The following is a 27,977-nucleotide window of genomic DNA, read 5'->3' as shown; positions in this document are numbered from 1 at the left end:
CCAGGCCCAGAGAAGAGATCCGAGGGGGAAAAATAGGATCAGAACCAGCCAGGAGGGGCTCCGGGGTGTGCTCTGCATCCCCAGCATGGGGATGTGGGTGGCTCTGCGTGGGCGACATGGTGACACAGCCGTGCTTGAGAAGCCTCGTGCCAGGGTTCGTCCCAGAGTTAGTAACCCAGAGCATCAGGGCATAATCCCAGCAGAATCCCTTTTTTTTTTTTTTTTTCTGTTCGTCCTGGGTTTTGGCTCTTACCTGCCCAGGATGGCGATGTGCAGGACAAAGCCCTGGGGGTCTGTGCCCCCCATGCCTGGCAGCCCCCCTGGTTGTGCCCTTCCTGCTCCCATGTGAGCTCCTCTCCCTGGCAGGAGGCACCCTGGGGGAGGCAGCACGTGCACTGTGCCCCCCTCCTGCCCCCAAATAATGCACAGGCTGTGTCACACACTGCTTTTTAATGGAGAATTGGTGGCACATGGGGAAGGCACACACAGCAGCAGGGTGATGGGGACTAGCAGCATCACGGCTGAGCACTCCCAAGCTCTCCAGCACCCTCCAGACCAGCAGTTACCCCAAAATCCCACCCGGGCAACAAAACCTAGCCCTTCACCTTCCCCCGGGCAGCAGAGGAGCTACAGCAGCTTCCCCCTGCCCCAAGCAGCACCCAGGGCTGGGGACGGCCCTTGAATACCCCCTATGGATGGACATGGGTCCTCCTTTGGCACTGGGGTCAGCTGAGACCTGTCCATGATCTCCTGTGTCTGTAGGGAAGGGGTCACTCAGCCTCTTCCCATCCTTCAGCTTGCCCCAGCCCTGCCGCCAAGGGGACCTACAAGCTCAGAATATCCCCAGCCCATTTGTTTACAAAGCATTTTTTCAGTTCTTACTCTTTTTTGACTGCTCATTTATTAGGTCAGATTTCAACAGCAGGACACCGATGCGCCCCAGTTTTGCTGGAGTGCCTCTGAGCGCACTGACACATGCCTTCCTCAGGGCATGGAGGATACTAAAATCCTTTCCTACACCTTAGTTCATGGGGTACTGGAGTTAAATATGTGTTAGCAGAGAACGGACAAACTCAGCGGGCTGCTGCCCCTGCATCCAGCATCCCTGCACCCAGGCGCCGGGCAGGAGCCCGCGGTGGGGCCGGGGGCATCGGGGCAGCCTGGCCGCTTGCACGGATACCATCACAAAAAAGCACAGACTCGTTACACAGCTCGCGACACTGACACTAACACCTTGGGGGGGCCGGGGTGGTGGCAGGGGGGCCAACAGGGGCAGCAGCTCCCCAAAGCCCCCCGCTGCCCCAAGCCGGCCTGAAGTGCCGAAGTGCAACCAGTGCAAAGCGGGGGGGTTAGCCCCGCATCCCGCGGGGGTCCCCTCACATCATGGACTCCTCCTCCTCCTCCTCGATCTCCCGGTCCACCTCGACAGCCGTGTTCTCGTAGCTGGTGATGCCCCCGTACTTGCGCATGTGGACCATCAGCGGCTTGGGGGACTGGCTGCCGGCCAGGCTGGCCACGTAGGCACCGGTGCGGTTCTCCTCCAGCGACGGGCCCCAGTCCATGGTGGGGCGGCTGGCTTGCTGGAAGCGCTGCGAGGGGACGGGCAGAGGGAGCAGGGCGCACGCCACCGTGCTCCCCGCTGTCACCTCCATCCTTCCCAGGGGATGGGCAGAGCGCCCGGTGTGGGTGGGATGGGGTTTTTGGGGAAGGCAGCTCAGTATCGGTGCCCTGCCGTGGTCTGGGGAGGTGTTCTGGTCTGTGGGGGGTGGTGGGGAGGGCTTGCAGGGGCTGGGGGCTATTGATCCCACTGGGTGAGGGGACAGCATCCAGCTAGGTGGCTCCTGGCCGTGTCACCATGCCCTGGCTCCTGCCTGGGAGGGCTGCAGCCTGGGGAGGGCAGCAAGCTCTGCGGCACTGCGGGGAGCAGCCCGGGGAGAGCAGCAAAGCAAAGCTGAGCTGGGAAGGCTGCAAGCAGCTCCACAGCCCATCCCTGGATAAAATCTTTCAGCAGAGGAACGCCCCCCCATGGTGCCTGGGGTGCCCCCCATACTGCTGCCTCCTTGCTCTCCCTTTGCTCCTCCAAAACAAAGTCCCTCAAGCCCGTGCCCACCCCACACAAGCGACCCCATGCTTTGCACCCCACAGGCAGCAAACCGCCAGAGACCCCAGGCTAGGCAGGGGCTCAGGATCACCCCCGCACATTTCTGGGGTGCTTCGGGGTCTCCTACCTCCCACAGCGTCCCTTCTTCTCGGAGCACGGCCACCAGCATGCCCATGGGAATCATCAGGCAGGAGAAGAGCCCCATGAGGATGCCCAAGGCCTCGGCCCAGGCGGGGAAGCGGTAGGTGCCGTACTCGGAGGGCTGGTACTTGATGATGTTGTACACCAGCAGCGCCTGCAGGGCGGCAGGGAGGCAAAGTCAGCCCAGAGCCCTCGGGAGGTCTCAAACCCGTGGAAACCTCCCAGCAGGAGCAGGATGGTCCCCGGGCCAGGCGGAGGCCAGCAGGAGAGGCCAGCAGAGCGACCTGGCGCAAGGGGAGGTCACCCAGGGATGCTGGCACCATCCAGCACCATGAGCCCCGCGGTTACCATCATTGTGGCCGGGGACAGGACCATCCAGCACGCCCTGAAGTAGGGCCCTGGTTTGAAGCCCAGCATCATGTGGATGTCTCGGCAGAACCTCTTTATGCCTGGGGGAAGGAGAGGGACAAGGGCTCAGCAGCTGCTGTCTCTGCCCCAAAGCCAGGTGCCTGCAGCAGGCCGGCAGACAGCCCGCCGTTCCCTGTGCCCCCCTCGGGACAGACCCCGTACCATAGACACGTGTCACCACCAGGCAGGTAGCGATCACCACCACCATGAGCCCAAAGCCAGCGCTGTAGTCATCCAGTAGGACCAGCCAGTACATCCCGCCCTGTGGAACAAAGCACTGGTGGCTGGCATCACCAGGACCAGCATCCCCATAAACCCACATCCTCCTGTTTTGGGGCACCTGTCTGCTGTGTCCCCCATGGGCACTGGGGAATACAGCAATCAGGTACCCTCAGGAGGCACCACTCCTCTTCTGGGGTTGGTGCAGGGGCAAGAATTGTGCTGTGCTACCCTCTGGGGGACCTCACATCCCCAGGGAGCCCAGGCTCACCAGTCATCTCTCTCCCACCTTATTAGCTAGTGTCAACACCTGTGTCTCTGCAAACTTGGCTGCTGCCCTAAGCGTTCCCTAAAAGGAGCCCCTTGTTAGTCCCCGATGTACCCATCCCCACGCCTCACCTCTGTTGTGAGGATCAGCCCCATCAGGAAGAGGGCAATGCAGATGACAGCCGAGAAAGAAGCTTTCTTTGGCCGCAGGTAGTAGGGAAATTCGTCTGTCACTGCCGTCACGATGGTCTCCATGAAGGCAAACTGCACGGAAAGGACAAGAGGGTCCCCTGAGCCCCCCCCCCAGGGCTGCCTGGTGCCACCGCTGGCTCGGGGGGCTCTGCTCTCACCTGGCTGTCCAGGCCCAAGGTTAGCAGCATGAAGAAGAAGAGGAAGGACCAGAACGGAGACAGGGGGAGCATCGTCATGGCCTGGGGGTACACTACAAAAGCCAGCCCAGGACCTAGGGGAGGCAAAGGGCGGCAGGGTGAAAAGGGTTTGTCGGGCACCAACCCAAAACCCCAGGCATGGCAGGGCACTGGGAGCCTGCGGCTTCTCCAGGAAGGCAGCCCAGGAGGGAAATGCAGGCAGAGGAGGAGTTTCCCATCCCAGGTCTTTGCTTTGGCAGCGGGAGGTGCCAGGGAAGATGGAGATGGAGAAGGAGGAGCTGCCCCGCACCTCCCCTTCCCAGCCCCGGCTGCCCCAGGCGGAGGGTGAGGGAGGAAGGCTCTTCTTCGGCCTCACCTGCTTTGGCCACTTGGTTGACAGGGACCCCAAGCTCCTGGGACATGTATCCCAAAACGGAGAAGATGGCAAACCCCGCCAGGATGCTGGTGATGGCGTTGCCCAGGGTGACTATGAAGGTGTCCCTAGGGAGGAGAAAGCAGATGCTCTGACCGTGCCTGTCCCGTCCCAGCCCACACCGGGGTGGTACTTCCCAGGGGAAGCAGGACCCGTGTCTAATAACATGGGTCACGTCGTGGGGCTCCTACCAGGCTTGCTTTCCCCAGGGGAGGAGACCAGCCCAACACCCAAGGTCCCCTCTCTGCCAGTGGTGCTGGGGACAGGACCAGCAGGCAGAGCTGCAGCCTCACACGCCCCCAGCCACCAGCACCCGCAGCCCAAAACTCCCACACCGGGTGCTGAGTCTTGATGTTTAGGAGATTTTTCTTCCACCAAACCCTCTAATCCCCCCGCAGCCTGGGTGAGCTGCCCGGTGTCTGCCAGGTGCTCGGGCAAGGGGCGCTGCAGCATGACCCTGTGCAGCTTCTGCTCCCCTTGAACCCTCCCCTTAAACCCACCAGCCGAGGCTTTCGAGGCTCCCCACCTATGATTTTTAGCAGAGGGTATCTGGCTCCCACCTGTAGATGTTCTGATGGAAGGTGTTGTACGAGGCGAAGGTGAGCAGGCCCCCAAAGCCTACCCCAAGGGAGTAGAAAATCTGCAGGGCTGCCTCAATCCACACCTAGAGGGGAAACGGAGCTGAGCAGAGCAGGGTTTGGGAAGCCCCCTGAGGACTTTGGTCAGGGGGTAGCAGAAAAGCCACCCGAGTGAGGGACCTGCCTCCGCTGCGTGCTGGAGGTGGCAGGTTTGGCTTTGTGTCTTGGGCAAACTGCACAAAATCCTGCTCACCTTGGAAGACAGCAAGTGGTCAAACTGGGGAGTGAGGTAAAAGCGGATCCCCTTCCAGGCCCCCTCCAGCGTCACGCCACGAATGAGCAGCATCACCAGGATGAGGTACGGGAAGGTGGCGGTGAAGTACACGACCTGCGGGAGCGCAGAGGCAGCTGGGGAGCTGGGGGCAGCACGCAGCACACCTCATCCCCTGTAACCCCATCTCGGGACGGGACGCCCCAACACCCAGCACCCCTCTGCAGTGCCGGGGTCCTTGGGATGCAGCAGGGCCAGCAGCAGCAGTGTCTGGGTGTGCAAGCCATGCCCAAAGCAGGCTGTGTTCTGCTAGTGTCGCTCACGGGTCTCACTCCCCCAGGTGCACAGGGAGATGCAGACGCAGGTGGGCATCGCTGTAGATCCCCAAAGGGACCAGCCAGCCCTTACCTTGCCGGAGGACTTGACTCCCTTTAAGATGCACAGGTACACGATGGTCCACGAAAGGAGCAGGCACAGACACAGGTTCCAGCGGATCCTCCCGGGATCCCCAATCCCGGAGCTCCCTTGGATGTGCAGAACATAGCGGCTAGGGCGAAAGGAGAGCCGCTGGTGAGCGGCCACGGCACCCCCACCGGCTGCCAGAGACCCCCTCTGATCCCAGGCATGCCTCTGCTGCAAACAACGGCCATGCCAGCAACACCAGCGGCGAGAGAGCAACAAGGAGCTGGCAGCTACGTGCCAGGGAGAAGGGGAGCACTCGGTGGGGCTTCTCCTCCATGTGCTGAACAGCCGGGAGGGGAAAACTGGTTGAGAGCAAATCCCAGCCAGTCTGACCACGGGATGCATTTCATTCTAGCACACCTCCAGGCCAGCAAAGCAGCGCTAGATCACGGACAGCCCCCGCATGCCAGAGACAAGATCCTGATGATTAAACCGGGATACCACTAAATGCAGACAGAGGGACCCCATCGCTGCGACTACAAGTGTGGGTGCCCATGAGATGCTCAGCACAGCCCCTTCGACCCCACCCTGTCCCCACGCTGTCCCCGGAGGGATGCCCACCCCGTCCCCACATAGGATCAGGCTCTGTACCTCCAGTACTCCTCGCTGGGGCTGACGGTGTTGGAGGTGTTGACGGGGAAGGTGGTGTTCCCCGCCTTGATGACGTGGTGGTCCAGGCACAGGTCGGTGTTCCACCAGTTGCCGCAGTGCTGCCAGGGCAAGTCGCTTGTGAGGGATGCAAAGAGGTAGAAGAGAACGTAAGCAATGATCATATTGTAGTAAATGGCCACCAGGGAGACGATGAGGATCGTGCCCATGCCAACGCCTGGAGGAAGGAGAGGGTAAAGAAGGAGTGAGCCATCTCTCCGCGTCGGAGCAATTCCACGACCAGGGGCACACACTGGGTTTCAGCAGCCCGGTGGTTAACCAGCTCCAGGCCAGAGGTTCCCCCCCTGGGGGAACCCCTGAATGCCCCTGAATGCGCACGAATTGATGACCTGTTGTGTTATACACAGGGTTTTACTCCAGCTCTGTGTTGGGAGTAAAAATGTTGGAGCTGACCTTTTTTTTGAACGTTTTACTCTTACCTTTGTCTTTAACAGCCACTGCTTAGCTTCGATGCTGTATTTTGCACACTGTCTGGTTTAATTGCTTTCATATAATTTCTAGAGCTGATCATCATATCCAGAGCCTCTGCAGACTGGAAGATCTTACACATAACTGGCACCTACTGCAATGACCAACCCAGAAGTCCAGCCTGCTCCACCTTCCCCCAGGATTTAACCTCTGATGCTAACAGGAGCTTTGAGGATTTGGGGACGACACTGCTGGTTCACGTCCTCATCAAGCGGCTCGTGTAGGAGCACGGCAGAGGCTCTGGGTTTCACTCACGCACCTTTAAAGAGAGGGCTTATCTTCCAGACGGCAAGTGGCCCCAGGCTGGAGAACTGCCCGAGCGACAGCTCCATGAAGAAGATGGGGATCCCACAGATGGCCAGCATGATGAAGTAAGGAACCAGGAAAGCTCCTGCAAGAAGCGAAAAAAAAAAACAGCCCTAAAATTAACGCAGGGCCAACACCTAAAGCCCATCATTGGAAGGAAAATGTTGTCGCCACAACCTCCCACTGCCTTCCTCATGAGGAATATTAACGGGGCAGCAAGGGGCAGCACGCAGCCCCCCGCACCATCGCCCACCCCAGCCCCACATCCCCAGGGTAACCTGCCCTTGGTGCAGGGGAAGGGGCTGCGATCACGCCTTGCCTCGCTTTCCCCCACACACAGACACTTTTTCCTCCTTGGATCTTTCACAACTGCCGTGAAATCCTCCAGTTATTATTGCAAGTGACAAGCAGCTGCTCTGGGAACTGTTCAGTTATCTAGGCACTTTGTGCCGTCGCTGCTGGGTTCTTGCATTGCAAAGGGCTCCTTCCCCTCCCTTGGTGCCTGGGAAGTGTTTGCTGGGCCCTTTGGGTCCTGCAGGACACCAGGTGAAGACACCAGAACCAAAGGGGATGCTCAGCTGGTGGATGCTCACGTGCAGCACGGAGCTCTGGGGACGTCTCCATGCCATGATGCAGCGACTTGCAGGTGAGCCCCATCCGCACCTGGGTGCAGGCTGACCCTACAGCCCTGCAGCAAGCTTAGGGGCAGGAGGAGGTGGCTGGAAGCAACATCTGGTGTCCTCCCTGCTTCGGCACACAGCAGCCAGCACTGCTTCCCAGCCCCGAGGCGGGGAAAGGGGGGGGTCCATTCGGGGACACGTCCCACCAGCCCAGCCCAGCGAGGGGGAGACGCGGCCAGAAGGATGGGCAGTACCTCCTCCATTGGTGTAAGCCCTGTAGGGGAACCTCCAGACGTTGCCGAGCCCCACGCAGTACCCGATGCAGGAGAGGAGGAAATCCAGCCGGCCCGTCCAGTTCCCTCTGTCCTCAGGGCACTCGGAGCCGTCCTGGCTGCTGGGGCTCACCAGGAGCTCTGGTGTCACCGGCTGGGCGAGAGAGGGTGCAGGGCATGGCAGAGGGCACCCGGGGGTGGAGGGAAGAGGTAAAGCTGGGTAACCCCAAACCTCCCTCTGGCTGCCTCAGGTGCGGGTCCTACGGCATGGGTGGGCTCCCCGGGAGGGCTCCCTGGGGTCTCTGCGCGTGGGAAAAGCAAACGGGTGGGATGAGGGTCATGTCCCTGTCTCACTGCACGTGGATGACCCCTGCCAGGAGGTCCCTTGGGTGCAGTTTCCATGAAGCAAAAGGACACCAGGGTCCTTGCCAAAAGGACACCAGGGCCAGGGCAGAAGGATGCCTGTCTGGGAGCGTCCCCATTCTTCCGGTGTCCCAGTGGGAAAAAGCAGCCATCTCCATGTCCCTGAGGTCAAACATCTCTAGGGAATGAGCCCATGGGATGAGGCTGAGGGACAGGGGCGTGAATTTGCAGGGATCAGCCAGGAACTTTGGGTCCCCCTGCACGCAGACCTCCGTCCCCTGGGGGATGAGCGCTGGCTGGGGAGCAGAGCCCAGCGCGCTCCCTGCCACAGACACAGGGCAAGGTGGCACATCGCCTTCCTCCTCCTCCTCCTCCTCCTCCTGCTGCTCTCCGGCCAGCCCGCAGGATGCTGCTGCCGGTTCCCATGGAGACAGGAGCCGAGCTGCCGATGGCGATGATGGCTGCGTGCTCCCACCAGCACCGCTCGCAGACCCCTCGAGGGGCAGGGGGAGCCAGGAAACTTCCCAAAGCCAGCCTGAAACACTCAGCCCGAGCAAAGGCCTCGCACCAAAACCCAACCCCAGCTGCAGAAGCCTCCCCTAAGCGCCCATCCCTGCTGGATGCCACCAACACAGGGCAAGGGCCGGAGGAAAAGCTTCAGAAACACAGGCTGAAAGGTGAAACCACAACCCAAATATAATGCTGGAGATACAAAACCTCCCTGCCACCTGGTAGCCCTCCTGCAGTGGTTTAACAGGGCTCTCTGACTTAGCTACTCCCCCAAAACGTGGCCGTGCTGCTAATTAGCCCAGCACCTGTAGAGACCTGTGTCTGAGATGAACAAACGGCCCTGCAGCATCCCTCCTGGACGCGCCAGCTGCTGAGCCCTGCTTTCACCCCGAGGTCCCTGCCAGGCGGGCGGAGGGGTGACAGGGGTGGCCAGACCCTCCCGCCCCCCCGTCACTAAAACCTGGTCTATTAACATGAGTTAAAATAGATTACAAGATGTGGTATTTAAGGATCCAGCCCATCTCTGTCCCAAATAACAGAGGGCTGCACGCCGTGCTGATTCAGGTGGAAACCTCACGCAGTGCCTCGATTTCAGGCCTTTTTTTAGGCTCAGTGCTCCCTTTCAGCCTCTGTCCTAACGGGGATTTTCCTTCTGATGCTCTAGCGCTTTCTACGGTGCCATCTTTCAGACCACGCTCCCGTCTCGCGGCTACAAACAGACGGGGACCAACAGCTCCCTTGGCAACAGCGTCCTCCCCCAGCACGGCATCGCTTCCCTTCATCCGCCAGGAGATGCTCCCAAGGAAGCCAGCGAACCAAAGGTCACCGCGGAGAAGAAGCACTTGAGCCTCGAGGAGGATAAGAGCTGGCTTCCACGAGGAAATTTCCCCGCGCTAATTATTATCCGCAAACCGATTTACTGAAACCTCTACAAAACTCAGCTGGCACAGGGCTGAATCTAGAAAGCCAGCCAGATTCGGGTTGGTTTTTCATCGTATTTTGCCTAAACTCGTACTTGGCACCGTGGGGCTGTTTTGTCCGCGGCTCGCTCAGCGTTCTGCGCGTGAACCACGGCTCCGGGCTGGGAGAGATGCCACCCGAAGGCAGATTTCTCCCCTGCGGCTCCGTGCGAGCACAGCGCGTCTGTAACGCGTGAGTCACTTCGGGTTAGTTAGAGATGCTTGTTAATCTCTTTAAGAACAAAAATAAAAGCCACAAAAAAAAAATTAATTCGGATGCAGAATCGCTTAGGAAGTGCAGTAAATCTGAGTCTGTGCGGTGGGAAGAGCCCTCGGGGGCTGTGCTAGCCCTGCTTGCCCCAGCTCCGGGGTCACGGCGCAAGCCAGGAGAGGGAGCAAGCCTTGTTGTCGGTGGCCACAGATGGCTGAGGCTGAAACAAACACATTGCAGGGATGTCCAGAGCACAGAGAGCATGCACATTTCCAGTGACACCCACTGGGTGCCCCCCAGTCCCCGCAGCACCCCGTCAGGGGGCAGAGGCTCGGGTGCTGCTCCCGGCTGGGACGGGGCAGCCCAAAGCCCGGCTCCTGCCCTGTCCCCCACCCTCACCAAATAACCCTCAAAGCAAACAAGCACTCGCTTAAAAAAACATCCACTCGGCTCTTCTGGAAATACTATTATGCAAAAACAAACACGGCATCCTTAGGGCCTGAGAAGGATCTCTGTTAAGGAGGAATCTCCATGTGCCCTAAAGATGTCTGGTGAGGCTTGAAACTCCCGGCTCACAGGTGGGTTGCAGACACTGGCGAGAGGGAGAAGGGGGCTGCGGGGGTCCTGGGGATGTGCAAACAGCTCCATCAGCTCAGGAAGCCCCTGCCCAGGTTGGACACGGCGTCCTGCAGTGCCCGGTGGTGGTGGGATGAGAGACCCCCGCCCGCTGTCAGCAAGAGGGGGTTTGGGGAGTGAGGGGCAGCAGGGCCCTGAGCAGCACCGCCAATGGGCGAAATAACTCGAGACATCTGCTTCTCATTCCAGCTGATCGCTGCGGGACTAAATGAATTCCTGAAAAAATGTTAAACAGGATCACCAGCGGCAGAGGAATCCTTTCAAGTGTCTCAGAAAACCTTTTGAAGGGGCAAAGAGAACTTTTAATGGATCTTGCAGTCGCCAAGTGACCTGAATAAGCAATTTGTAGGAAAGAGGAGAGGAAAGAGCTGCCTCCAAACAGCACTGGGGGCAGGTAGGCAGCCTGAGGCCGCCAGGGCCATCAAACAGCTGCTGGCTTGCACCAGGCCAGCGCTGGTCCCAGCACCCTAGGAATTTCCTGTCAGGGACACAACTCTGCTGGGTTTTCATCCTTCCAGCTGAAGGCTGGGCACAGGTTGGAGTCCTCCTCACTTTGCCTTCAGCAGGCATGGGCTGGCAGAGCAAAGAGGAGAAAGGCAGAGCCCAAGGGGTTTGTGGCACTCGGGATGCCCAGGACGCTCCAGGCAGCATGGACCCACCAGCAGCAGCAGCGTGTCCCCACACGGGACCTGGGGACAAGGAGGGGCTTGGCCCCTGGTGCAGGGGCAGATGGGGGCCCACTGAGCAAAGATCTAGTGGAGGCAGAGCCTGGCATGGGGGAAGCCTGAAAGCTGGCTTTAAAAAGGGTTCCCAGCAGGATTGCTAGCTCTGCCAGCCCACAACGGGCACAAGGGGAGTTCAGTGTCCAGCACCACCCTGACCCCTCTAAACCCTGTGGAGGAGGAGGCGATCCCAGCTGCGGGTGGGAGAGGCACTGCCCAGCCCCGGGTACTCACCCCATGGAGGGGGAGAAACCCCAAACCCTCCCGAGCACCCCCAACCTCCCCATGCCCGGGCAGCCCCAGGCTGTCAGGAGCAGCATCCCCAGGAGCAGCACCACGGGGAGCTGGTGCTGAGCACCCACCCACAGCCCCCCAGGGCAGCCTGGCCGTGAATCACCTCCAGCAGCACCTGCAGACAGGGCAGGGGTGGGAGAAGCATCCCTCCGAGCGGGCAACAGGTCCTGACAAAGCGACCCCCACCCATCTCGGGATGCCCCCCCGTCCTCCCCCTTTGTGAGGGTGTCAGGGCCGAGCCTCCCAGCCGTGCACCCGTGGGTGCCCGCGCTCCCCGAGCCCCGAGAGCGGCTCTCACCTTGCGGAGATGCTGCTGCCGAATCTTCTTCATCCCACAATCCTGTTGCTATGCGCTCCCCGCTCCGACACTTGTTCTCTGGCTCCGCAGACCAGACGGCCTCTCCGGAGGCAGGGAGGGAGAAGAGGGAGCGATGGCGGGCAGGGAAGGGTGCTGAGCTCCTCCCGGCGCCGCGGATGGAGGCGGGGGGCACGGGGGGACACGGCCCAGCGGGAGCGGAGCTGGCAGAAAGGTTTGCCTGGAGTTGGGGATGGCTGCGTGCTGAGCAGGCAGGGAGGGAGGGGACGGCTCTTGGCAGGCTGGAGAAGGGCTGTCTGTCAAACGAGCCCCTGCCGGGAGGGGTTCGGCTCCTCAGCCCCCACCAGGGCAGCGAGGAGGAGTGGATGCTGTTTTACACAAACCCACAGATGCGTCAGGTCCCATGGGTGCCCTGCCGCTGGGCACCCGGTGCTCCCACATGTCCCAGGGGGTGGTGGCAGCAGAGCAAGTGCCAGAAGCTCCCAGCACCTTTACGGCCGGCCCCACGCTGGTTTTCCTTCTGGCAGGGCACAGCTGGAGCCTGAGCAGCTCCAAAGTGCTTCGTGCCCGTGCTGTCACAGAGCCCGGAGCCCGGGGCAGGGGATGCTCAGCAGCCCTCGGTCCCTCTGGGCAGGACCAGCGCATCCCAGTGCGCCTGGGGCAGGTCCCAGTGGAGACAGCAGTCCCCAGTGCTGTCCCCAGCACTGGAGCGCAGCTCCTGTTCCCAGGGCTCAGGTGTTCCTGTTGAGCTGTCAGTGGGATCCTACAGCCCCGACAGCCAGGGAAATGGGGGCTTTTCCCCCTCGTGCTCAGCCAAATCCCCAGTGAGGGGGCAAGGGGCTGATCTGCAGCTCCTTCTCCCACTGCTGTGGTGAGAAACGTCCCCAGAGGCTTTGCTCAGCTTTAAGGCTCAGCAGGTGGCTCTGGGGCTGTGGAGGGGGACAGGGCTGGAACCGAGGCCCCACATCTCCCCAAAACCTCCTGGAGGTCCTGTTCCTACAGCTCTTCAAACACTTTTGAATAATTTCCCCAAAAGGAAACAGATCGTGAGAATAAAGAGACATTTCTGCAAAGCCCAGCGCTGGTGAAGTGCCTCAGCGTTTGCACAGTGGGTCTTTGAGAGCTAACATTTACCTGGGTTTCCCAGGGGGAAAGGAGGAAGGAGCAAACTGCATAATCCAACAAACGTCTCTTTTTTTTTTCAGACTCGCAGTTTCCTCAAAAAAAAAAAAAAAAAAAAAAAAAAGGGGGTTGGGAAGTCACCAAGCTGGGTTTTCCTTGTCTCGGTCTTATCCATCGCTTCTCCCTCTCCTGGGATGCGTGGGGAAAGCCAAGCCCAGCTGCCTGGGCTGGTGGCCCAGAGCCGTATCTCGCTGTCCCAGCCTCGCCCTTCCTGCTCGGGGCAGCGATGCTTTGTTTGCCTTTCGTGCCCGTGCCATCTGAATCATCCCTTCAGCCTTTTCCCTCCGGATCCACCTCAAGGGAAGTGTCGCACAGGGGCAGGCTGGTGGCAGCTTGTTACAGCTGCCCCAGCCCCATGTCACCAGCATGGACCAAGCCCTGCACAAACAGCCCAGCCCTCCGCGGGCACCCTCCGAGCCTTGTTCTTCTCATCACTAGGGCAGAGACACCCAGGGCTGGTGTTACCCCAAAACTACACTGATATTGCTGTCTGTGGGATGCTCTGTGCCTAGAGCTCGCTTTTGGGGTTCAGCTGGTGCTGCTGTGCTAGGGCCACCAGCTCTCCATCCCCTGGGACCAGCAGGGTGTAGACCCCATTACGAGCATCTGGGGTGCTCCAGCTTCTCATTTCAGAGCTGGCTCGAGTCTGGCATCACCCCAGAGCCACCTGGAGACCCAAACCGGGCCACAGCACCTGTGAGAGGCAGCAGGAGCCGGGGGGAGCTCCCAGGAGGAGCAGCCTGCTCTGGGAACCCCAGCAACCCCAGGGGAGCTCAGGCAGAGGGCAGCAGCAATGTACAGCTGTGCCCAGTCCCCAGAACCTGGCACTGGGGAGCACACGCACCTCTCCAGCCCGATGCCATGCCTGATGGGCACCAGCGGGCAGGGAAAAAGCAGCCCCCTGGCCAGGGGAAGCCCCCTGCCCACCCTGCTCACAGCCCAGCAGCACCTGGGGAGGTGCCTGGCAGCAGGACGGGGCCGTGCCCAGATCTGCTCCGTGGGGCACGGGGAAGGCAGCAGCCGCCGCGGTGCTCCCTTTCGTCAGCGCTGGGAACCGTGCCATGCCGGAGGCTGCTGCGTTGCCAGCCACCTGCTGTGCGTGGCCTTATTTTGAGGATTATTTCAAGATTTCTCTGAGGAGGGGTGCGGCCAGGCAGCGTGAGCCAGTAGGAAGCACAGAGGAAGGAATGGGAAGAAACCGCGGGGGCTTGCTGGGGACAGTCCCCAGGGTCCCTTGGCAGTGCCACCCACTGTCCCCATAAAGCTGTGGTGATGTGTGGGGCTGTGCAACTCAGGAGGCAACTGCCAGGGGTGTTAAAAATGTGTCTGTCACCTGCCAGGGGTCCGACCATCAGGGCGATGCATGGCCAGGAGCTTTGGGTGCCAAAGCCGGTGGGGACACGGGGACCAGCGGGGACATGGTGACCCCACAGCCCTGATGAAATGGTGGCTGGAGGGAGGCAGGGGAGGACGGGGGAGCGGGGACACGGCAGATGCCTTCCGTCAGCAGCCGAGGGGTGTGTGTGTGTGTTGGGGGAAGGGGTGCTGGGCGTGTGGGCGCATTTATGGCCCCTTCCCGCCAGCGCCTGCTCCCTGAGCACACACAGGCAGCAGCAACCCAAGGGCACAGCCGCGCGGCTCGCTGGACTTTTACCCTGCTGTGCAAACAGGCAGGCACCTGATTAGGGTATCGGTTGGAATTTCATCCTGTCAACGGTACCGGGAGCTTCTCCGGGGCGGTGGCAGAGCATCTTCCCTCTGCCCGCACCCTCCCGTGGGCACCCCGGCGCCCAGCAGGGTGCAGCCCTTTGGGCAGGCAGCCCGTCCACTCCCTTCCCTTCAACCTTGTGGCACCAGCTCCGTTCCCATTGCCTCCCCAACCTTTTAGCTACCAAAGGCCTGTATCCCCTTGTAGCAGGGCACACAGAGGGATGTGCCAGGCACCCAGACACCGTGCCAGTGAGCCCAACGCAGCAGGGTGCAGCATTAGTGCCGCCACTCCTGGAAGGTCAGGAAAAAAAAACTTTATTCTGTCCTTCTCTCTGCAACACCGCCTCATCCTGCCTCGGCTCCTCCATCTGCTGTGCCCAGGAGGACTTTATCCCACACCAGATGTCCCTCCACATTCACCTTCCCTGCCCAGGCACCTCTCCGTGCACATCCCTGCCTCCCCCCGGCACGTTTTGGGGCTGGAGGAGCCGTTTTGGGCAGGGATTTGAGGGCAGCCCCTGGCTCGGTGCCCTGCAGGACGGCTGGGATGTGGCTGGGATGGAGAGGCGACGACGGGATGAGGAAGGGAGAGGATGGCAAAGCCAGCAGTGCCCGGGCTGGGCCCACCCATGCCCGCTCCGTCGCGGCCGGGCACCGATGCCAGCTGTCCCTGGTGCTATCTCACATCCTCGTTCTCTGTTTGCTCTTCGTGGACAAGGAGGATATTCAGCCCGTCAACAGCCATAAAACGAGATTAGAGGCCGGGAGGCGCCAATCGGCGGCGGCCACGTCTGTGGGCAGCCGGCCTTGTTCTTTGGCCTCCACCAGCAAGGCCTGGCCTCACCCTTTCCCTCGGCCACCCCCGGCACGGCCACCCCCGCCGTGGCCAAGGGATGGGACGTGGCCACCCCACGCCACCCCACGCCACCTTGTGCCTCCCTCGTGCTGGGCACACGGCGTGCTGCCACCAGCCCATGGGGCCAGGCTGCTGCGTCCAGGCCTCTGTCCCTGTCCTCCCCGCCTGTTCGGCCCCATTTGGGGACGTCGGTGCGGGTTTGTCCCCGCAGCCACATCCCTGCCCTGCCGCAGCAGCACCCGGGGCGTGAGGAAGCAGCAATGCATCTTTGGCACGCAGGATTCCTGCTTGTTTTTATTTTAACTGATGCCTAAAAAATGAAAAGGAAAACCAGTTTTGCCTTATATACACGAGCCATGAGCCGAAGTCCCCAGTCAGTGCTGGTGTCCGTCCTCACCACCAAGCGCAGCTGGCAGTGGTGGCCCCAGGGAGGTGTCCCCACAGAGGGGAGGTGTAAATCCTACATGAGCTGGAGAGGGGCTGCAGGCACAGCGGGATTGCAGGGACCCACGGGGTCCTGCAAGAGCCACAGCACCCCCGGACATTGTGATCTCGGGGCCAGAAGGGGCTGAGGATGGGCAAGGGGCTCAGTGCAGAGGCAGTGCTGGGTGAGAGGGCTGTGCGGGCAGCGGGGACATCTCTGCCTCTCGTCCCTGCTGAGCCTTGGAGGGACAGCGCTCGGAAAGGGCAAGCAGGGCCCCTGCATCCTTGCCTTGGTCTTGGGAAGCTGCACACCTTGGGGAATCCAAAACTGGGCTGTACATCAGCTGGGCTAATATTATCCCAGGAGTCAGTGGGATGAAGGGCATTTTAGCTGCAGTTTTCCAGCAGGAAAAAAAAAGGGCATTGATTACTGGCCATGGGCATGCAGGGGGCAAGAGGTCATACAGTGCATGCAGGGCAACTGGGAGAACAAAACCCCGAGTCCTTTGGGTTACAAGAAAACTGCCCCTCTGTCCCTGGAAGCTCTCCTTCACCTCACACCGCCAACCCTTCCTCTCCCCACGACAGCCCCAGCAGCGGCTCTGGTGGATGCGGCTGCTGCAACACCTTGGTGCAGCATCACGGAGCTGTGACAGGGTCTGAACACTCGGTCCCTTACACGCTTCTCCCCCCAACCCCATCAGATGCCCCGCTGGTGGGAGACGAACGCCCGGTGGCTCTCATGGCCCCCCTGGAGGATGCTCTGCTCCTGCACTGTGGGTGCAGCTCGGTGCAAGGCTCTGCGATGCTTAGGGTCAGTGTGTGACCCCTGGGGCTGGCTCTTCTGCCCTGTCCTGATGACAAACCTTCTTCTTCTTGTCCTTCCCACCTTGGAAGGTGGTCTCAGACCTCAGCGGGCGGTTCAGTTATGGGATGGAGGTCTGGCACGTCTCCTGGTGGCTCTTTGTGGCCACAGGGATGGAGCTGGGGACGCAGGCGTGGTGGCTGGGGGACACGGGGGGCACTTGCCCAGGTGGTGCTGCAGCTCGCTGCCATCACCCAGGTTTGGAGGAGCCCCTGTTCCTCCTCAGGCCCCACCACTGAGCGTCCTGTCCGGCTCACACCGTCCATCTCATTCCGCCGTGGGCATCCCCCTCCCTGGCGTGGCAGATCCCGCAGCTCAGCTGAGATTTGTTCTGCCTCGAGTCCAGCCAAACCTTTCCTCTATTTCAGTCTCGCTTGAACCGCCCCCAAAGCAGCAGGCAGCTGGATCACTGGGAGGACCGGGAAGGAAGCATCCCACCAGCTCCATGCGATGTGCCCCAGGAAAGCCAGCCTCCACCACCCCCTAACGCCCGTCCTGCTGGCTCTGTGATCGTCCTTGGGGCTACAGCTAGCAGAGACCAGAGCAGCGCGTTTCCCCCGGGAGAGCAGTACTACCTAACCCACGGTTTGTGTGTAGGACAGAGCCCACCAGCCCCTCGGGAAGGTGACGGTGCCACCTGGCCCAGCCTCGCTGGCTGCCCCCGAGTTCAGCCGGGGACAGGGGGTCTTTGGGCAGGGACCGTCACTCCTCGGAGCACGGCGACCTGTAGTGCTTATCTCTCGGTGTCCGGAGCTGGCGAAGGGGGCTAAGGCATGAATTCCTCCTTGATGGTCAGCGGCGACGAGGAGACAAGGCTCGGGGCGCTGCTGCCGCACAGGGCACCCATGGGCCCTGGCGTGCCCACGGCTGGGGGGGTTGGCGTTGTGGTGCTGGTGGGCTGGCTCTGCTGCTGCATCTTCTTCTTGTTCACCTTCCGCTCCTTCGCCCGCCGGTTCTGGAACCAGATTTTCACCTGTGGAAAGACACCATTAGCCATGCTGAGAAGGGGACACAGACAAGGGTGAGCACCGCTAGGCCGGGGGGGGAATCTGGGGGGCTGGAAGCTGGGTGGCAGCAGCACTGCCCTCTCCCAGCCCCAATTCCACCAGGTTTTCCCCATTTCAGCACTGACCTGCCGCTCGGTGAGCCCCAGGGCAGCGGCCAGCTCGGCCTTGCGGCGGATGGTGATGTAGCGGCTGTAGTGGAACTCCTTCTCCAGCTCCAGGCGCTGGTGGTCCGTGTACACCACGCGGTACTTGTCCTTCGTCCTGGTCTTCCCTGTCAGAGGAAGCAGAGTCGGGGTGAGCCGAGAGGGGCTGGGGGGCAGGAGCATCCCCGAGGGCATGGGGGAGCTGCACAACCCCATGGGTGGCTCTGGAGAAACGTGGAGATGAACTGGGACCCAGGGGCAAGAGAGTCAGGGGCTCCTATGGGATCTGACGCCCGTCCTGCATAATGCCAGGGTGTTTCTCTGTGTTGGAAAATACTTGGGAGTAGGGGGAAGTGGCTCGGTGGGAAGGGCAGGAAGGGTTCAGCCGCATCCCAAGAGGATGGGCTGTAAATCCCATGTGGTATGATGTGCCATCCCCGAGAGGAGCGGTGCTGCAGCCCCAGGCTGAGCACACAGAGCACAGGCAGCCAGCACACGGCCAGCCTGGGAGGGCTGCGGGGAGCCCAGCTCTTGGCCATGGAGCCCAAGCCCACAGTGCCATCACTTTAAGGCACACAGATCAGGACAGGGAAAAGAGGGAAAACCCAGGGAACTCTGTTCTTGGGTTCCCCCAGGTTCGGACGGAGCTGTATCCATTGCATGGTGCCACAAAAGGTGCTTTCTAGAAGAAAATTACAGTGCAAAGTGGCACAGCCGCCTTCCCATCAGCTCCTCCATCAGTCTGCACATAGACACAGGCCAGCAGACACCCGTGGCCTTCATCTCCTGAACATCAGCTGCCAGGAGCAGTGCTGCTGCCACGGGAAGGGGCAGGGGCACTGGGAAGTCCCAGAGGTGTTACCAAATTCTGACCAGCCCGGTGGGAGCTGGGGTTTGGGCAGAGTGGAGCAAAGCTGCACTTCCACAGAGACTCCAGCGTGGGCTCAATGTTATTAGACATCAGAGACTCCACGCCGAAACACCTTCCCTCCCAGCTTGTCAGTTTGCCCATGAACCAGCTCAATTTCACTTTTAAGCATCCTGGAGGGGTGGTCATCACCTGAGCATCCCTTGGGACGACTCCCCTAGCACCTGATGGTGACGGGAAGCAGATAACGTGCAGGCAGCAGCCGCCCTCCTGCCCGTCTAGGTCGGGCCAGCCGTGGACCTGCTCCTGCCCATGGCCCTGAGCAAGGTGTGTGCTGCGGTGTGCGGGCACCTGGCCATAGGAGCTGACTTTGCAGGCATAACATAAGGTAAAAATGAATTTGAGCAAGCTCTTCGTGGACGTGTCAGCAGACATGCGGTAAGGAACCACAGCCACCCATCACCCTCCCACCACCCCGCAGCACACACACGGGGTTCTTGCATCCCAAATTTGCCAGCAGAGCAATTCGCAGGGGGGTTACAAAATAAATTAAATTTACACATAGTGAACAGCTCCCTGAGAAACCACACACCCTCCCTGAATCTGTGCCAGCCTCAGGGAATCCTACGAGATATCTGCTTTCTCATAGGGTTTTTTTTTCTTTTTCTTTTGAAAGCAAAACCTTTTCTGAAGAGATAATAACTGAAAAGTGAGTATCTTATTTGCGATATTACTATTTGAATGCCACCGCTTGGTGAAAAAAAATAAAATAAAACAGCTGAAAAGCAACGGAATTGACAGCTAAAATAAAGAATACAGAAATAAGGTGGTTTGTGGATACCACATATGCCAGAAATTTTAGCAGGAATTATTATTTCCTGCCACAGCCGTAAATAGATCCATCACAGACCGTTTTTTTTATTCCTTCTTGGTTGCTCGTCCCTGTCGGATTCCCAGCTCTGCCCTGCTCCTGCCCCTGTGCCAAAAACTGGGGAGCAAGGAGCTGAGCAGGGCACTCGTGGCCAAGCCAGAGATGGAGTTATTCACCTCGACTAATTGCCGGTTTCGGCGATGTTTGCTGAATTCAGGAATGTATCGTGGGTGATTCACAAGGAAAAGAAAGGGATTTGCAAGAAATACTGTTGACAATGAATAATGCAGCCCCCTTGAATGTCAATGCGGAGTTACGCTTAGCTCTCCCTCGGCGGCCCTTTTATGGTCCTGTGAAAGGAAAGAGGAAATTTGGGCTGAGCCAGCCCACTGCTCGCGGGGACCCCTCGTGCCCCAGTGCCACCATGGGGAGCTCAGGGGCAGAGGGATGGGGCAGCCCCCAACTTTTCCAGTGGACCCAGTGGAGGTGGATGGGGTTGTCCCAGGTCTGTGGCACAGCCCGTGGCTGCTGGAGGGAGTACGGATGGGGCAGGGGGTGCAAGGAGCCCGGATTGCCCCGTGAGGTCCTGCAAAGTGTCTTCCCCTCTCCTGCCACCAGCCCGCCCAGCCCCATCGTGCATTCATCCTTCTCGTCCCCCAAAAAACAGCCCAAAGAGCAGCTGGAGCAGCCAAATCAAGACATCCATGGGAAGAGTTTCAGCACTGGGATCAAGGCAGGGCCCGTGGCTTCAAGGGGAGAGGGCATCGTTACTGCTGTTAATGTGTAACCCTAATAGCGCTCACCTGAGCCACGATTAGATAAGGGAATGGCTTTAACACGCTGCACAGGCCCCAGAGGACACACTCCTGAGCGTGCACGCACATGCGCTCACACACGCACTGGGGGAGACCCCCGGCCCTCATTCTCTCCTTAGGGCAGCCTTGGGGACGGGGATGGGGACCCCGGAGATCCCCGCACTGCACCACGGCACCGGGACATCTCTGGGACGCACAGGTCGGGGTCACACAGCCCTGGTGACACAGGGTTCTTGCTTCCCTGCCTCCAGAGCAGGGGCAGAGGAACGGAAAACCAAGCCCCAGCCCTGCACTGTTCATCCCCAGCTCTGCACCCACCAGGCTATGGAAGGCACTGCAGGATGGTGGGGGCTGTCAGGGGGCTGGAATTCGCTCTCCAGCCCCAGTCTGCCCAAGGGATGGCTTTTGGCAAGAAACTGCACCCAGATGGATAGGCAGCAGGGTGAGGGGGTGTTTTAAGGCTGGCGTGGAGCAACTCTAGGAACAGCTGAGCTCAGACCAGGGAGGAGCATGGTCCTGCACCGTTTCCCAAAGGTCTCCGTTTCACAGGTCAAAGCAGCTCAAAATTGCGGCGGCTGCAAGCCCTGGCTCTGCGCTGAGCAGTGCCGCAGCCATCAGGGCTCCGATCAGGGCAGCACGCAGCAAGCAGGGGTATGGCAGCCCCTTGCTGGAGCCGAGGAGATGAGAGCTCACCGCCACATCAGCAGAGGTGCCCGAGGCCTGGGGACACGGGCACGTGCCGGTCTGGGTGCCAGGCGCCTTGCAGGGCTCTTTGCACGGGAGGTGCTGCTGGGGATGGAGCCGGCGCCGCGAGGTTTTGCATGCCCTGCTGCCCAGAGGCTCCTCGCATGACTCGTATAAAAAAATTGGGCCGCCGTGAGCTGTCTTGTAGCAACACATAGAAAACCTTTTGGGCGAGAGTCCCATCACCAGGGAAGGAGCTTTCACTCCATGATCCAGCTGCTTTTTTTCTGGAGCAGCATCTATTTGCAAAGAGGATAAAATCCCCCTCATCCTAGAAGAATGCGTGATACATTTCTCCCCAGTGAAAGCCTTAATGAAAACTTTCCCTCTGCCCTGATGTAGCCAAGGCAGAGCTATGGATGGGGAAACTGAGGCATGGAAGCAATGCCAAACCCGAATGGAGCCCCAGGGTCGGAGCCGTGAGCCCCCTGGGGAGCCTAACCCTCCCTCCATCCTCCTGCAGCTCCATAGGGGAAAATGCAGAGAGGGGGCAGCCAGCATAGCAATGCCCCATGACAGAGACCCCGAGACAAGGGCTGGGGTCAGCTCCTAACACTCGGGACCCTCCCAGCTGAAGCCACCCTTACCCGGCAGCCAGCTGTGCTCCAGCTGTGCTGCACAGAGGGGCCGATGCTCCCTCTGCCGAGCAGAGGCGACCACAACCCCTCTGTGCTGATGCTGGGGACAGACAGCCCAGCACATTTCACTGTCCCCAAACCTGCTGGAAACGGCAGCTCCAGAACCTGCACCGTCTGCAGAAGGGGCTGAGCCCCCCACACACGCTCAGGAGCCCCCCAGGCTGCGGCTCTGGCAGCCACCCGGAGCCCTGTGCCAGCGGGTTAAACACCAGCAGTGCCCCCGGTGCTGGGACCAGCAGGCATCACGAGCCTTCCCCTTCCTCGCCGCGTTCCCAGCCCTTTCCCACCCGCCCCAGTAAGCAGGGTGTGATGGATGGGACAAGCAGCACGAAGGACACAGCCACGTGGATCCCGATTTCCGAGCTGCTGGGCTGCAGGCAGGGCTCAGCCATACCCACCGCCCCCCCTGAGCGGACACCGAAACACACCGGGGAGTTCTTCCTGGAGCCAAAGGCTTCAGAGGAAGCAGCAATGCTGCCATGGCCACCCCACCGGCAATAAAATCTCATTTGACTCGATAGGTCGAGCACTGGAAATGTTTCGGTTACAAAACCGCACGCACGGATCCCGATGGTTTTGGAGCCTTTGCATGCAGGGGATCGAGCTCAGCGCTTCCAAAAAAGCCCCGCGGCTTTGCTATAAATACGAGCAGGGGCTGTATACCAGGGTTTTGGGGCTGGCAAAGCCAGGAGCAGGACCCGGGGCACAGCCAGCCGGAGGTGGCAGCTGCTGGGAAGGAGCAGAAGCGGCCGGGGCAGAGCCGGGCGTGGGGAGCTCAGAGCAGAGAAGGGGAGCGCAGGCTGGCCCCGGCCGGGCAGGATGCCGGAGGTGGCCACGCGTCCCCATCCCAGCCCTCGGCCACGGAGCAGCAGCCCGAGGCTGGGCGTTGGGGCCGGCGCTTCCCAGCACCGCAGTGATTCAAGCCTTTATTTTGGCAACCGGCGCATTCCTGGGGCTGCTCCTCGGTTTTATGAGCGCCTCGCCGAGTGCCGCCGGGCAGTCTCCTGCGCGGGGTCAAAGACCGCGCCGCGAAGACACGTGGGGTGCCAGCACGGAGCATCGCCCCCGTGGCATGGGTCCGCATCCAGCCCCAAGGCATAGAACCCTGCTTGGATCCTCTAGAGCTTCAGGGGGCAGCTGACACAGCCTTGGACCCTCTCCCCCTTCACGGCCCCAGCGCCGGGGAAGGATCCGTCCCCTTATCCGGGCAATCGCAAAGCTAACAGCACCGAAGTGGGCGTCCTTGAAGGGTCCCCCGCAGGAAACATCTCCATTGGCCGGGGGGTTTAAGTGTCCCTCGGCTAATCCTGGGGTATTAGCCAGCCCAGCCCAGCACGTAGGGACCTCCAGTGCTCCAGGGAAGCCCCTTTTGTTCAAGGAAAGTCAATTCTAGGAAAGTTTGAGCCGCCTGTACCTTGGCCAGCTAAGCATTCAGCAAACCCCAGCGGAGGCCAGGAGCAGGTTGTGGGTTAATAATTCAAGGGGAGAAGATCGGTGGGGCCCCCAGTGACATGCAGGCACACCGGGTGACACGGGGGAGCAAAGGATTTCATGGGGAGCAGCCACATCCCAAAAATGGGGGCCTATAGGAGAACCCATGCAGGGACCTCCTTTGCCCAACACACCCCGTGCCAATGCAAACCGTGCCTGCACTGGGCTGCTGCATCTTGTTAATGGGGGTTTTAGTGTTGCCTCCGGCTTTCAGAGATCTCCTTAGAGCTGAACAAGGAAAACAGAGCTGGAAACAGAAAATGGGGCTGGAGTGGAGCTGAGAACTGCACACCCAGCGGGTCGGACCCTGTTCATGCTCAGAGCATCTGTATCTGCTCTCTGCCACCCCGAGAGCTGCCTGGGCACCGCGGGCACCCACACCATGGGTACCCACACCATGGGTGCTCACACCATGGGCACCCACACCATGGGTGCTCACACCAAGGGCACCCACACCATGGGTGCTCACACCAAGGGCACCCATACCATGGGCAAGCGCGCCGTGGGCACCCACACCGTGCTGCCCCAAGCACCTTCGGCTCCCCGGGGATGCCCTGGGCGCACTTTCACTTGCAATATTTAGCCGCAGCCAGCTCCATTAGTGACATAAAGGCCGGCCCCACGGCAGCACCCGGGCATTTACATAACTAACGAGCAGGGGGTGAACTTCAAAGTTCAGCGCGCTGCCATTTCCAGCACCTTCCTGAGCTTTTTATAGAGCAGGGGTGCAATTCACAAGGAAGTTTGCAAATAATTGTGAATAAGGAGGAAGAGAGAGGCTTTGACACTCCACTCGTGAAGATTTTATGAGCAGAAAAAGAGGTGATGCTCGGGAAAGAAAAGGAGGCCTGGGGAGGTCTTGTTCCCTCTAATTCCTGATTTTGAGAGCCCTGTATCACAGCCCCTGCTCCTGCCCAGGCTGGGTTTTGCCCTCTGCCGTGGCTAGCTCATGTTTTAGCAAGAGGTATATCAAATCAGCACCCCATAAGCCTGACTGTGGTGAGTCACTGGGAGATTTCTCTCCGATTTTTCTCAGGCTCTGCTTCGTGTGCGCAGAACCCCCAGCACACTCACAGGCCGTGTGTAAAATCGCCTCTCAGCAAAGCACAGCTCCTTCCCCAAAGCTTTCAAACTGCAGCTGATGGCTGTTTATACAAGGGAAGACGGAGAGGGAACCTCAATTTACAGCCCTCTGAAGTATTATGATTTACGGCGTTCGCAAAGAAACTCTTGATATTTATAGCAAGAAAGAACATGTATTCACTTCCTATTCCCACAGCGGTGAGAGGGGCAGTTAATCTATCCAGGCTGATTAATGCCCAGTTTATTGATTTCAATAAAACAATTCATTCCAGAATCTCACCCTTATCTATGTCAAACCCATCTCTGGTCTGCTCATTTTCAAGCTTTATGGAGAAAAGTGCCTGAAGTATTTGCAGCTCACTTATTTTAAAGGGAAGCCCAGGAGAGAAACCCCAGGGGAGGGCATTTGCAGAAGGTGCCCATCCAACCCAGGGGGATTTTGCTGCTGCCGCCCAGCTCACTGGGGACGACAGCTGGTTTATTTGCTCCTTTGTATGTGTTTAATCTCAGAGATACAAACTGAGCAGCTACTGATTTTTCCAGAATTCAATCACTCACTTCCAACGTAACTCAATCAAGGGGCACTTTCAAGCCCCCGGTCTATCTCAGTCCCTTGAGCCAGAGAAGAGGTGTGCTGATGTCTTTCTCCCCGCTTTCATTTTTTCATCTCCTCTCCCACCTCTCTCAAAAAAAACAAACATGAGTTCAGACCAACAGAACCTGCAGAAGCTGTAGGGTCCCATTCACTGCCTACAAGGAGGGGGGCATTTTTCCTAAATAGGTTTATTCAGAGCTTAAAACAGGCCAGGAAATACCAGCCTGCCTCTTTCCTCCTGCTTGCAGACTGGCGCTGGCTGTTTGCACCCCCCGGGATGCTCTGCCTGCCCACCACAGCCCCTGCTCCCACTGGGACAGCCCCAACCCCAGCCCCACCACGCACCCGGTGCAGCCACAGAGCAGTTTTCCACACAGGGAGACCCCAGGCACCTCTGGTCTGAGCCCCTTGGCACCACACATCCTCTGAATGGATCTTGGCCATCACGGCCCCAGCACCGTGCATGGGGCCAGCCCCACGCGGTGACAGCGGGGAACCAAAAGCAAGCCTAAAACGGAGACATTTTGCACCTCGATGTGCATTTTTAATCTGGGAGCCCTGCACGGGCTGGCGAGGGAGGGGATGGTGGTTTGGCCAGGCGTAGGCTGGGAACCCCGGAGGGGAACATGAAAGGGCACGGGCAGGGCAGGACAAAGGGCCCCACACCTCACCTCGCTGCCAAAGGAGCCGGCCAGCATCTCCATGACAAAGCGAAGGCCTTGTCAATTTGGGCTGGCCCCGAGGGGTGACTGCCCACCGCCTTTGAAGTGGGCAGCGGGGCGGCTTGCGGGCAGGGGGCTGCAGGGGCCCAGACACTTCCCCCCCGGGTCAGGAGTTCAGCGGGGACAGGACCCCGCGGGGACAGGGGACAGGGACAGCAGGGCCACCCAGTGCCAGGCACAGGAGCGGGGGCACACGCACGCACAGCACGCAGCACCCTGCGCACCCACACGCACCCTGCGCATGGCACCCAGCGCGCCGCGCCTTGCACGCGCACAAAGCATGCAGCATCGCCCATGCACACTCACTGACCCCGTGCAGCAAGCGCCTCGCACACAGAGCCTTGCACATCCTGCACTGAATGCACCCTGCACACATGTGCACACACACTACAGGTGCCAGGCACACCGCATAGGTCACCTTGTACATGCACACACACGCCTGCACACACAGGCCCTCACATGTTGGTTCACGCTCTCCTTGCACACGCCATGCACACAGCTATTGCACCGTAGCTTGACCAGGCGCACGGCCACGCTCACTGCTCACGCGCACAGCCACAGCCTTGCACACATACACTTGCACACATCAACAGCCTGTCCGTCACCAACTCAATAATGGGTGAGTGCCCCAGCAGTGCAGGGTGGGGCAGGGCTCCTGCAAAAGGGCCCGTCGGGCTGCCTGCAGCCAGAGCACCCCGCAACCCCGCAGGTCTCCGGCTCTGCTTGCCCTCTCCAGCAGCAGCAGGCGAGGGCAGGGATGAGAGGTCAGAGGCTGGCTGGGACTTTCCAGCCATATGCAAGGCAGAAACCATCCACTAACCCCGGCTGCTGGTGAGGACAAGGAAGGACAAGGAAGGACAGGGCAGCCCGCATGCTGGTACCCTCCATGCCCATCCTCAGTCCAAGCCACCTCGGTGGCCACACAAGCTCTGTCCCTCCCTTGCAGTGACAGACCCCATAGCAGGACCCAACCCTGCAGGACTTCAAGGCGAGGGCTCCTCTGTGCAGAGGAAGGAGCCAGGGTGCGGGGCCGGGGGTTTCCTTACCGCTGTTGCTGGTGCTGGGAATACTGCGCCTCATCCACTCGTACGGGGTGCGCCTCTGTGCGTTAGGGGAGAGCTGGGGGACCGAGCTGCTGATGGGTGGAGGCAGGAGTCCAGAGCCCGGGGGCTGCATGGGATTAAAATCCGGGGGGCTGAATCCGAACTGTCCCGGGTTGGCGGTGGACGAGGCGGTGGCGGTGCCGTACGAGTGCCAGTCCTCCTTGGCAGGGGTGTAGGGAGAGCCCCAGGCGGCCGCCGGCTGCCCATGGTGCGGGTCGCTGTTAATCCCCGGCACATGGTGGTAGCTGGCGAAGTCCGAGTACTGGGGCGGCCCCGGCACGTAGTTCTGGGGGTTGAGGTTGAGGCTGGGGTGCCGGACGGGGCTGGGATACATGTTGGTGTCCTTATCCAGAAGATAGCCTACATACATCTTCCCCGGCTGGCTCCGCGCTCATGCTGCGCCGTGCCGTGCCGCGCCGTGCCGGGCCGGGTGTCGCGGTGGCGGCCGCCCCTCCTTCGCCGCGCTCACCTGGGCGCCTTGGGGAGCTGTGTCCCGGGGCCAGGCACCTCCCTGCCCACAGGCTTTTATTGGGCCCAACCTCTCGCAGCATTTGCATTGAAAGGCAGGTTTGCATTTCAAAGTGCAGGAACCCCGGCGGCGGGGCGATTCAAACCTCCCGCCTGCACCCCGCCGGCCCTGTGTCCCCTCGGCGGTCACCAGCCCGGTGTCTCCATGGTCTCTTTGTAGCCGCCGGGTCTGGGGACACTCCAACACCTCTAGCACTGCACGTGAGGATGCCCCCAAGGAGCTCATCCTGTCCCTAACGCCACTCGTAACCCCAGGAGCAGGGTGGCGTGGGCTGAGCCCGCAAATTAAATCCTGGCTGCGGGCAGGGGACAGGTTGGGCTGTACCTGGCATTGGCCTCATCAGCCATGTTGGGGACACCAAGCCCTGGCTGTGGGGTGGCACTTTCCCTTTCCCCTGCCCAGACCAGCATCTGCCTGGCTTGGAAATGGGTTGGAGGGAAGGGGCGGCTCTGGGTCCCCCTGCTCTTACAGCATCTGGAGGCAAGCCCACCCCTCCAGCCCCATAGCCCAGCCCCAGAGAGCAGGACAGATGGACAGACAGAGCTGGGTGAATGCCGGGGGGCAGCAGACCCTGCCAGCTCCCCTGGGACAGGGGACACGGCCGCTTCCACACCTCACCCAGCGCAGCCTCCCGGCCTGCCCGCTGTTCTGCACAGGGAAGTAAAAGGGAAACCCATAAAACACAAAGTCCTGGGGCTTGGGCATGGCCCCGGGGGGCTGGCAGCCCTGCAGCAAGAG

The 27,977-nt window shown here is 60.3% G+C and overlaps 2 protein-coding genes across 2 annotated transcripts; both read right to left on the bottom strand.

Moving 5' to 3' along the window:
* Positions 1-297: 297 nt before the first annotated feature.
* On the bottom strand, positions 298-11,886 carry SLC6A7 (solute carrier family 6 member 7). The gene is made up of 14 exons (XM_040573429.1): positions 11,577-11,886; positions 7,566-7,737; positions 6,645-6,776; positions 5,840-6,074; positions 5,195-5,333; positions 4,769-4,903; positions 4,498-4,601; positions 3,881-4,005; positions 3,487-3,599; positions 3,269-3,400; positions 2,813-2,912; positions 2,591-2,691; positions 2,229-2,396; positions 298-1,589 (listed from the first exon to the last, which is right to left on the bottom strand). Exons 1-14 carry the CDS (start codon positions 11,607-11,609, stop codon positions 1,377-1,379), a joined length of 1,902 nt encoding a protein of 633 aa, XP_040429363.1. The 5' UTR covers positions 11,610-11,886; the 3' UTR covers positions 298-1,376.
* A 5,510-nt stretch (positions 11,887-17,396) lies between these two features.
* On the bottom strand, positions 17,397-27,080 carry CDX1 (caudal type homeobox 1). The gene is made up of 3 exons (XM_040574021.1): positions 26,654-27,080; positions 17,763-17,908; positions 17,397-17,603 (listed from the first exon to the last, which is right to left on the bottom strand). The coding sequence occupies exons 1-3, from the start codon at positions 27,078-27,080 to the stop codon at positions 17,397-17,399; spliced, it is 780 nt and encodes a 259-aa protein (XP_040429955.1).
* Positions 27,081-27,977: the final 897 nt, after the last annotated feature.

The sequence above is a fragment of the Cygnus olor genome, chromosome 14 (genome assembly GCF_009769625.2).
Source record: "Cygnus olor isolate bCygOlo1 chromosome 14, bCygOlo1.pri.v2, whole genome shotgun sequence".
Taxonomy (NCBI): Eukaryota; Metazoa; Chordata; class Aves; order Anseriformes; family Anatidae; genus Cygnus; species Cygnus olor.
This window is presented reverse-complemented; position numbering and strand designations above follow the sequence as displayed.

What these genes read in the sequence shown, in the direction of transcription:
- SLC6A7 (XM_040573429.1), bottom strand. Translation starts at nt 11,609, where the DNA reads ATGAAGAAGATTCGGCAGCAGCATCTCCGCAAG. An exon ending in CAACCAAGTGGCCAAAGCAG is followed by an intron (nt 3,600 to 3,880) that starts GTGAGGCCGAAG and finishes TGCCTCCCCTAG; the next exon opens with GTCCTGGGCTGGCTTTTGTA. An exon ending in GGCTGATCCTCACAACAGAG is followed by an intron (nt 2,913 to 3,268) that starts GTGAGGCGTGGG and finishes TTTGTTCCACAG; the next exon opens with GGCGGGATGTACTGGCTGGT.
- CDX1 (XM_040574021.1), bottom strand. Translation starts at nt 27,080, where the DNA reads ATGTATGTAGGCTATCTTCTGGATAAGGACACCAACATGTATCCCAGC. An exon ending in TCCCAGCACCAGCAACAGCG is followed by an intron (nt 17,909 to 26,653) that starts GTAAGGAAACCC and finishes TTCCTCTGACAG; the next exon opens with GGAAGACCAGGACGAAGGAC. An exon ending in TGGGGCTCACCGAGCGGCAG is followed by an intron (nt 17,604 to 17,762) that starts GTCAGTGCTGAA and finishes GTCTTTCCACAG; the next exon opens with GTGAAAATCTGGTTCCAGAA.